The sequence below is a fragment of the Myotis davidii genome, unplaced genomic scaffold (genome assembly GCF_000327345.1).
Source record: "Myotis davidii unplaced genomic scaffold, ASM32734v1 scaffold1147, whole genome shotgun sequence".
Taxonomy (NCBI): domain Eukaryota; kingdom Metazoa; phylum Chordata; class Mammalia; order Chiroptera; family Vespertilionidae; genus Myotis; species Myotis davidii.
Genome location: NW_006298441.1, coordinates 129,209 through 140,207, shown reverse-complemented (window position 1 = coordinate 140,207; position 10,999 = coordinate 129,209). Strand labels below are relative to the sequence as shown.

Below are 10,999 nucleotides of genomic sequence, written 5' to 3'. Positions count from 1 at the left end.
GTCGACTGGAAGCAGGTATCTGGGGTTTATTTACCTTCTATAATTGAAACTTTGTTGCCTTGAGAGGAGGCAGCAACTGGCTGGGAAGCTTGACTTCTTTCATCACCGGGGCAACCAAGTCTCCTGCTTGCTCCAGCTCCATGGCTGCCGGGCGCCATCTTGGTTGGGTTAATTTGCATATAGTCGCTCTGATTGGCTGATGGGCGTGGCTTAAGGCATAGCGAAGGTATGGTCAATTTGCATGTTTATCTTTTATTAGTGTAGATGGTATCAACAGCATATTGATTCCTATGCATGTTAAGAACCTCATGCCTATCGAAAAACACCTACAGGATCTTCCCAAAGCATCATTCCACTGGAATGACAAGAATGTACATAACTACAGATGAGTCCAACTGGATCAATTAAAGGTACAAAAGTTGTCATCCAGACAAACACTTCCATTAACGTTTTCTATAACTCATTATGTACCGAGTGGCTTCTATTGTTGGGGTTCTAGTTCCTGCCCACAAGTAGCTTGTGACTTGTGAGCGACAATACATACAAAATGGACATTATACTATAGCCTAATAAATGCTATCATAATCATGTGGACACGATGTGACAAGAGCTCAGAAAAAAGATCAACTTAATTTGGCAAGGAAGCCCGGGGTGGGGGGTGGCAGAGGGAGAGATGGGGGAAGGAGAAAAGAAAGAGCAGCCAGTTGCTGGATCAAAGAGTACATGAGGATGATAGGACATGAGGTCAGAGAAGACTTGTTCATGAATGTTCAGAGCAGTTTTATTGGTAATAGTATAATTTGCAACCAGTATAAACAACCCAAATGTCCATCAATAGATGAAGGGATAAGCAAACTGTGGTGTATCCATACAATGGAATACTATTCAGAAATAAAAAGGAATGACTATTAACCCATATCACTGTATGAATGAATATCAACATAAAGATGCTGAGTAGAAGCTAGACAAGAAAAAGAATGTACTCAATAATTATATTTCTAGAAAATATAATTTAGTCTATAGTGCTTGGGAATGGGGAGAAAGCATGGGAGCGAAGATTTATAAGGAAACCTAAGGAAACTGCTGGGAGATGAAGGATATGTTCATTATCTTGAACGTGATGATAGTTTCCCAGGTGTATAATGTGTCAAAACTCTTCATGTTCACTTTAAATCTGTGTAGTTTGCTGCCAGGAGAAGCAGAGGCATGACATAATTAGCTTTGCATTTTAAACAGATCATTCCCAAAGCAGCTTGGAGGCAGGGCCAGAAGAATTCTCAGGGAAATAACAGCCAGAGAGGCCAGAGGACTACCAGGAGTGAATGAATACTGGGAGCCAAAGAGAGAAAGAATGCCAAAACCAAGGATAGGATAGGCAGGGTTCAGAGCCACAGAAGAGGTTATTTAGTGAAGGATTCCAACAAAGCAATGAACTGACATAACAAGTCTAATCAGCCTTCAGTTCATCAGGAAAAGGTGGATCCTCTTCTGTTAGTAATGCCAACTAATAATGAATCAGAGTTTAAAGTGATTCTCTATAGTCTTCTATCTCTTAAGGTCATAAGGACATTAATAAGATTGAAAAGACCTAGTCCATTTGTCATCTAAAGAAGTGTTCTGACTGATCTTGAGCAATTACATCACATGTGCTCACAACGAAAGTGCCATGTCATTTTATGGATTGCTATAAGCAAAGTGTATGCATTACACTTACCAATGGCCTTGATGGATTCTCCTGGAAAAAGCGGTGCTTCTTCCATCTGTGCCAGCTTATTTCCATCCCTTAGAGCCTGGCGAAAAAGCAAGCAGGAGTAAATCTCACTTCCCATCTGTATACGTGGGAATAATTGTGGTGTTCTGTGCTCTCGCTACAAAGCTACAGAAGCGTGCAAAATGTATGCTCCCTCCCCTTACAAGACAGTTTCAAAGCTCAACATCACAGGACACCATGCTACATATTCTAGCAAATTATTACACATATTTAAAGTTCACAGAAAACATTAATACAGAAATGGCTTGACATAACAGATACATACTCTAATCACTACACAGACAGCTATTATAAGGTGCCTCCAGAATTTGGAAATAAAGTAAAAAAAAATTATCTTCTGAGCATAAAACTAATTCAGATAAAATCAAAATTAGATGTAGGTGCTTAGCTAGTTGTAGAAATGGCCCACCTTATGAGATAATGTGGGAAACCCTGAAGTCTAAAGTAGTCAGGGAAGTGTCTCAGGGCAGTGATATTACTAAGGAAAGCTCTCGGCTTTTGTATTGCAGCCAGCCAACCATGTGTATATACAAAGTTCAGGGGCTTGTCAGTGTGTATAGCATCCAGACCACAAGAAAGCGTGCCCTCATCTGGCAGACAAGAATATGTAAATCAAGACTGTGGAGCAGAGTGTGTTAATCAAGCTTCGTCAAAGTCAATTCACCCTTGTGCTGATTCCATGCTCACCAAGCAAGTTGCTAATGAGGTACTGGGTTTCCTGGCTACAATGATGCTAGGAAAAGGATGTCTTAGATAGATGACTATTACAAGGTGCCTGGGTATAAATGTGGGTACATGCCCATAGTTCTCCAGATTGGCATGGAAGTCCAGTAGTCAGTCTCTTGTGAGTTTGGTTGGATAGTGCAGGGAACTCAGAAAAGTTGAGAAAATGGTGCTCTTGAACTACAAAGCTGGGGACCAGAACCTGAACTCTGGGCCTATTCCAAGGTACTGCCATCCTCTGCAATGCTGCCAAGGAAACTGGTTACTTCCTCCTTGGCATCTCTGACACAATGTATCACGAATAAGAGTAAGATGTTCAAAACCCTAGAAACCCCAAGCTGTGTTTCACAGAGCATTAAATTCCCAAGAGATATGAATAGGTCTTTTCTGTGTGTGTGTGTGAAAAGTTGAGGAAATGCAGGATTAAAGAAAACAAGTTAAACTTTGTGTGTGTGTGAGACCAATCTTTAGCATGTTAATGTACGCCAAATCAGCAAGAGGGCGCTAGAGTATGCTGCATTTTCCATACCTATTTGGTCATGAGCTGCCTTCTCCAAAAAAAATATTAGTTAACATCAGGAGGCCACTGGTGTTCAGAGGAAAACAGATCGGACAATACCAAGTTTTCAGCATAATTTTGTGAAGTAAAACATTAAAATTTGAAAACTTTTTAATTCTAATAAAAATTATTGAAAATTCAAAATAACTACTTTTCATAGTTATAAGAGTATTTCATTATGATTTATTAAAGGGACTCGATTTTAAAACACTAAACATAGTAGTTTCATCAAAATTTTGAAAATAAAGAAAAGGAAAAGGTGAAGACATAAAGAGCAAATTCAATGCTAAATGTTGGTCTGGATATGCCTGTTCTATGGGGAGGGCACAAATAACAAAGTCCATCCTCTCCTTATCATTAAAACAATACAAATTACCTCCAAACACCTTTATTTCATTTGAATTTTTAGTGCAGATTGGTTTTAAGACACTTTTCAGCCCAAAATTTTAGGGACTTAGAGGACTACTAAAGAGGACATGAGAAAGTGTTTTGGGGTTCATTTTAATATTCACACCTGATTTGGAAATATATCTTTTACACACTAATGCATAAACCAACACATTTTTAAATGTCTAGTTTTATAAATAATAAGAAATCACAAATCCTTAATAGAAGCCTTAATTTGAAAGTCACCTTCTTTAATTTATTGCTTGCACTAGAGGGTAATTTTATAATATAGTTACAATGTGAGAAAGTCATTTTAATCAATATTCAAGTTTTGTACTACTTCAAATATTACATTGTTAAAGCTTATTTTAATGGCTAAGTATTATATTATATGTTATATAGACTTACATTTTTTAACTTATATTTTAAAATAAATGAAGATAGGTTATTTTGAAATATAGTTACTAAAGCAAGCTGTTTTAATTAACTCTATCTAACTGTAGCTGGAAGGGATGGGGGAAATGTGGCTCACTTTAAGCCTTATGTGGAGCCACATTAAACACTTTAAAATCCTCAACCCACGACTACCTAGCAAAATGTGCGGATGGAGACAGCAGTGATTGGGACCATTTTGAGAATATACAAGGCTCTCAAGGTAGAGGTTGAAGATCAAATGTTTCCCTTTTCTTCTAAAAGCCATGTTGAATTTGGCTTAAAACACCTGTGCATTTATATGAAGCATGACTGTGTTGGTGAGACAGTGAGATAAACCTCACTAATAATAATTAAATCTGGGACATGCTCTTTAAGTAATGAGAAAGCAACTGTCAGAACAAAACAAACAAATGATCCTGCTGCTTCAGATTTCCCCATAAAATGTTTATTTTGTACAGGAAACACATTTCACTTTAGCATAGGAATTCAAGAGGAGAATAGTTTTTAAAGGCTCATTGTCTGGTGAGTACAGTAGATTCCCTTTACCAATCTGGTGTTAGGAAATGGGACTCACACTTGTGTTACATTAAGCTTTTATTGCAACTATTAAGTTGCACAAGACATAATTTGACCCTTGATTTATCCAACCCATGTACAGCATAATCAAAGAACAGATTCTTGTGAACAAAATTTGATCTCATGAACACACCTATTCCTCTTGGTGCCTTTGCTCCAAGTGTTGCCCAGTTAAGGAATTTCCTCTGATGATCTCACCCAAATCCTGTTCCGATGACCCTGAAGGTCCAGCTGAAGGCTCACCAGCTCTCTGGTACAAGGTACCATGCTGGGCATGGACCATGAACATTTGAAGAAAGCAAAGTCTGCACCCTCAAGGAGCATGCTTAGCATATGCATCTGTCCCCTCTAAGTCTCTGTAAAGGCCCGTCAGAATCCTATTATGTCTGAGGCTCATTAACACATCAATAACCCTATGTGGGAAAACCAAGAAGTATGGATGAACAAGTTTCTCGTTGACAAAATGTTGGATAAACCAATTTTTGCAAATAATGTCATCATGGAATCTATCAAACTTGGACAGGAGGGCACTACTGTAGTGGTAAAAGCATTTGCTTATTGTCTAGAAATCTGGTATGAAATGGCTTCTAAATACACACTCTGTAGCTACAAACAGATGAACATGTAGAACTTGCCACCTGATCGGCTTCAGCTTCAGAAGGGTAGCCATTGTGTTCTTCCTGAATCTCCTGCACAGCACCAGGTGCATGGACAAGAAAAAGCAAAGAGGAGAAAGAGAAACACGTGCAAACAGACAGGTGAAAGCACAGAACTTCTTTTTTAAAGAGACAGTAAGCATGTAAAAGTCGACACACCTTTCATGGCTTTGCAAATCACAACATTTCACCCCTTGGAGGTAAGGAAATAACGTGTAGGCCATCTATAGCATCCTCAGCCTAAAGTGGAGTATCTATTCTGTATTTGTGTTGGGGTAGAAAAATGGAAAGCAAACAAATATCATGGATTTCAAGGAATGTACTGTCTTTTTAAAATCAAGCAATTCGCACAATAGCATATAGTCAAAGAACAAAACAGCAGACAGGTAATATGCTCATGGAAAATAAAGAACACCACAAAAACCAGGTAAAGGGCAAAAGCCAGCCAAAATACAAAGGCAGTTCATAGACATGTATTTTAAACACAGTAAGTATTCATATACTCTCAAGAATTATTATATTGTCCAGCGATCAACTCCACTGGTATTACCAAAATTTCCACAAACATGCTCATGCACGTATCACATGCTAGAGATATACATATACATATAAGTATATGTATACATATAATCTGGTATTTATTGCTTATTACTAATTAAATATTGTGAATTATGAATCAATGCCATATTAAATATTTCTAATTACAGTATCAACGTGCTTCAAAGAAACAGCTGAGAGATCACATATCTTTAAATTTTTTCCAATCCCTTTAAGGTATACTGTTCTTAATTTAATTTCTTCATAGAATCAATTTTTGAAACTTTAAAAATTGGATGTTTAGTTCAGCAGATGGTATAAAAAATACAAATACTTAAGATGACAAAATTATAATACCTCTTATTGTATCAAGTCTCTAAGACTGAAAATATTAAAATTTAGCATATATATTTTTTCCTTCATGAAACTGGTTCCACTGACTATATTTCTTTGAAAGGTAATCAGTGAAGAAGTAACAAAGATTTAAAAGAATTTACTATTTCCCATCTTTCATTTTTGTCAATAAAGTGAAATTGTCAATACATTTCTATACTTTATATCAGACTGAATTTAGTACACAATTGGTACTGCTCCCCTTCAATGAAGGTTGATTTTTTTTTAAATGCAGCCAGTATTTTTGAACTTTCCATTTTTAAATACAAAGAGAATTGAATCATTCTTTGACACAAATTTTAAAAACAGAAAAATGAATGGCTAAACAACAACAACAAAAATCACACAGCATTTCAAAGTCCATGCAAGTGTAAAGCCAAGCACTAATATTTAACAATGTGAATCAGTGAAAGACAATGATTCTCATGAGTGAAAGAAAACAGTGAAAACAAGATTAAACAAAGATCAACCAACTACAATCATAAAAATTTGATGTAACCTGCTTATTTTTGTACTACTTATTGGCTTCAATAAGATTAAGAATTTTAAACTGAAGTCACTAAATTATTCTATCAAAATCCACATTGTTTTCATTTAATGGAAATAGGTTAATTTTCAACATCTAATACTCAGGCTTAAATGCATGCACATTACCAATCTTTGTCTTGCTTTATGAATACTCTGAAATAAAGGGAAGGAAAATCATGAAGAAATATAAGCTATAACCCCCTAGATGTAATAGTTATATTTGTGTTTTAAGAAATACTAAATGGGACTGATTTCGCTAAACTTATTTTTAGGATTAGCACTTCTACTTTTGGGATTCAGCATGCAGACATGAAAGTGACTTATAATCTTATTTAGATAGGTTAGACAACAACTAACAATTTTGTTGTTGTTGCTAAATTCTTTAGCATGACTTACTTGCTAATCAAGGTTAAAAGAGGACACTGCCCTATAAGCCCCTGCCACAAAGATCCATTTGGTCAGAATTCATGTAACACAACAAAAGTCAGTATTTCACACTGGCAACAATTTTAGTATCCTGCCCTCATACACAGTGGCTATTATTACACATAAAAACATTTTAACAAATAAAGCGTTTCCAGTGAACACTTAAAGCTATGACACAGCAGAGCAAATTTATTTGAGTGACTCATAAAAACCAGGGAGAAGGTAAAGAACACTAAATAGACTGTGTTCAATAAAGCACAGAGACACACAAGTAGGAGGCCCATCTGCCAAACATCCTTACCCTTATATCAGGCCTCCTGAAAACCTGTTAGTTAAAATACAGAACATCATCATCACAAACACATTACTATTGACCTGTACAAAATGTCATTAAGTTCACCAGCCCATTCCCTAATAAACATCATAATCCTGTACATAAAACCAAACAGATCAATCCTAACACATTTGCCCTCTAAAGTTTCATTCAACATCAAATCAATCTTAACACATTTGTCCTATAATTTTCAGGCAAGTCTATGGTTTGAAGAAACTCATTGCCCTTAGGCTAAGACAAACAACATTATTTTAAACACAAACCCCTTCTGTCAAGTGCTATTACTAGCCATTGTGAACAGGCAGTGTTTGAAAAGTTCATTTGTGTGTCTGTTTGGAATACTGAATACATTTCCCCCATAGAAACAATTATATAAAAAGGCAGTTCTAATCCCAAACCAGCCCACAGAAACCAAACCAAACCTAAAACCCACAAAAGCTCCCACATGTGACCCAGAACATAGCTCAGCTACAGTGTTAATGGTATCGTGAAACTTAGATAACCACAAATCATAACCTGGTTTCTGTAGAAATTATATTTCCAACTTGCACTTGGGACTCCAGAATTTGACTCCCAGATGTGGCCACCCCACCAAGAGAAAAATGCCTCTCTTGACCCCCAGGCCCCGCTGCCTGGAGAAGGACAGCTCCAGGTGGGAAGAGGTAGCTGGCTGGTCTGAGAGGGCCAGAGAATGGGGAGGGGAGGCCCAAGCTGCTGCCCCTGCAAGGGGAAGCCAAGCTTTATTGAATAAGGACGCTAATTTCAGCAATGTTCTTCCTGCACCAATAGCCTAGGAATACTACTTGAACATGCAGTATATGCATTCGGGAAGCCTAGGACAGAGGAAACAATGAAAGAAACTTTTGAAAAGTGAATGGTGGTAATTGTCTGAGGAAGACCTGAATCATGTGTTCTCCATTCCAAAGTCTGATTTCTGATCATCTAACCACTGGATGTTCTATGGAACATAGATTATTTTAAAAAATCACCAGAGGGCCTTATTAGCTGTATAGATTTTCCTCAGGATAGATAAGCACATGAAGATTTCATCACTGTATCATCATTAAATGAAAATACTCTTGAAGTAACAAAAGCTTTCTGAGTTACGTGATGTTGTAGTACAAAGAGATTTATTTAAGCCCATAAGTTCCTAAACTTAGACTATTTAGACTAAGAAGCTTAAACCTGGCTTTGTTTTTTAAGGGGGCAGTGGGTTATATATATGTTTATCATCTTAATTGTGGTAACCATTTCATAAGTGTATACCTATCTAAACTTATTAAATTGTATGTGCTAAATATGGAAAGTTTATCGTTTGTTAATGACAACACAATAAAGTTAGTATAAATATGTATACTTGTGTTAATAAAAACTCAAAATGGGACATATATGGCAATAAAACTCAAAATAGAAAGTCTCCACCCTCTGAGCTTCATTCCTCAGTGATAACCATGTTTAACTGGACCTATTTTTAATTCTGTGGATCGCCTCCATAACCATAAATATGGTTACACCTCGACTTCTTGATTTGTCTACCTTAAACAGTACCTAGTTTCTTCCCATTTTAAAAGATGAGGAAATAGGCTCTCTCAAACTACTATCTCCCTCTTCCTAATCTCTGATTATTGAAAATTTGATTTTTAGTTATTTTATTGTCTTCCTTAAGCAAAGTTGCATCATAAAAAACTCATGGGGGTAAGAGACTTGACTTAGGGTGGTGAAATACAATACAGTATATAGATGATGTATTTATATAATTGTACACGTTAAACCTATATATTTTTATTAACCAATACCACTCCAAAAATTCAATAAAAAAATTTAAAATACTAATGATATGATTTTTAGGTGCCAGACACTCTTCTAAGCACTTTGTATGTATTAATTTATTTCATTCTCAGAATAACCTTGTGAGATAAAAACTATTGGTTCCAGTTTTGATGAGAAAACCAAGTCAAGGTTAAATAATCGGCCAAGTTCAAGGTGGCAGAGCAAGTACTTAAACCCAGGTGGTCTGCTACACTGCCTCAGGATGGCATCAGTATAATTAACACATTTAAACTATAGTCTTCAAGCATACAATCTCCCTTTTAGGGTTAATGAAAAAAATCAACACCACTATCACTTCCCTTGCTCCCCCTCTCTACCTCCAAACCTCTGCTCTAGCAAGCCATTATTTTCACATTTGTTCTGTAACTACAATATTTCTGACACTTTCTCTATAACGTGATACCAACAACTGAAAACAACAAAGCAGCATTCACAAGTAGTGTAACTGAGCCCTCCTTCCTTATATGTATGACATATACCATTATCAATAAGCCTTTCGTATTGGAAGGAGAGACTAACTCAAAAGCCTGGAAAGGGGTAGGATGATACGTGCTTTTATACTCACATAATTCTTTTCTTTTAAATATATATTTTTATTGATCTCAGAGAGAAAGGGAGAGGGAGAGATAGATACATCAATGATGAGAGAAAATCATTGATTGGCTGCCTACTGCATGCCTCACACTGGGGATCAAGCCCCCAATCCTGGCATGTGCCCTGACTGGGAATTAAACCGTGCCCTCCTGGTTCATAGGTCGATACTCAACCACTGAGCCACACCCGCTGGGCCTACACTCACATAATTCTTTATCGACTGTAATGAAATCCTTAGTATTTTTTATATAAGACCAAGAAGGTCTCCAGAAAGTCTGTAAGTGAATGCCTAAGTGTTTCTCTCTGGTTTAGTTTACATTTCTTCTGAAATAAGCCATTTCAGGTACACAGAGAGATTCACTCTTTTTTTCCCCCTTGAATTGGATTCTGACCAAAGCTAGAGAAGAAAGCAGTGGTTTTAAGTTAGGAGGCCTGGGTCCTACCAGTATTTAGGGCCTCTTAATGTCTGCACTTGGTCCCAGTCTCTATAAATGCAAAAGGAGAGGAGTCTCCAGAATGACTGCAAGTTCCTGATCAGCTCTAAAAACACAGGAGTTATGTATCTAATCCTCATGGAAATACTTCAGAAAACATCTTCCCAACCAAGGCTTCTGGATGCAAACCAGCATAGTCGTTGGAAGAATGAACTCTGGAGTCAAATCTTGTGTTACTGCCTGCCAGACCCCTGAAGAGCAACACAAGCCCTGGGAGTTTTAGTCTCATTTTCTCTAAACCAGTGATGCTGGGCACACTTCCCTCGCAGGTTGTTGGAAGGGTTAAATTGGGTAACAAAATTGTACCTAGGTGGATAAGTACTCAGGAAGCAGTTGTTAGCATCAGTACTATTTAGGTAACCTTTTATAGTTGACTAGAGGCCTGGTGCACAAATTCCTGCATGAGTGGGGCCTCTCAGCCTGGCTGGTGATCAAGGCCACTGCACTGAGTCTCAATCAGGCCAGCCAGGTGGGGGAGGGACCACAGGAGGTTGGCCAGCTGCAGGAGGTTGGTTGTGGGAGCACACTGACCACTAGGGGTATCTCCTGCATAAAGCGTCTGCCCCCTGGTAGTCAGTGCACATCATAGCTACTGGCCGGTTGTCCAGTCATAATGGTCACTTAGGCTTTTATATATATACTAGGGGCCCGGTGCACGAAATTCATGCAGTGTGTGTGTGTGGGGGGGGAGTGTCCCTCAGCCCAGCCTGCCCCCTCTCACATACTGGGAGCCCTCAGGCGTTGACCCCCATCACC

At 37.7% G+C, this 10,999-nt stretch overlaps 1 protein-coding gene across 7 annotated transcripts in view; it reads right to left on the bottom strand.

The window, feature by feature from the left end:
- Nucleotides 1-10,999, bottom strand: part of MTMR1 (myotubularin related protein 1) — a 58,442-nt gene that overhangs the window by 37,669 nt on the left and 9,774 nt on the right. For 2 of the 7 annotated variants that reach the window (XM_006774107.2, XM_015570701.1), the window contains exons 2-5: nt 7,293-7,316; nt 6,692-6,718; nt 5,090-5,140; nt 1,715-1,790 (exon numbers count right to left, since the gene is read on the bottom strand). In XM_006774107.2, the coding sequence (XP_006774170.2) occupies nt 1,715-1,790; nt 5,090-5,140; nt 6,692-6,718; nt 7,293-7,316 (178 nt within the window). The remainder of the gene's footprint in view (nt 1-1,714; nt 1,791-5,089; nt 5,141-6,691; nt 6,719-7,292; nt 7,317-10,999) is intronic. The other 5 variants (XM_006774109.2, XM_006774108.2, XM_006774104.2 and 2 more) reach the window with 5 other exon arrangements.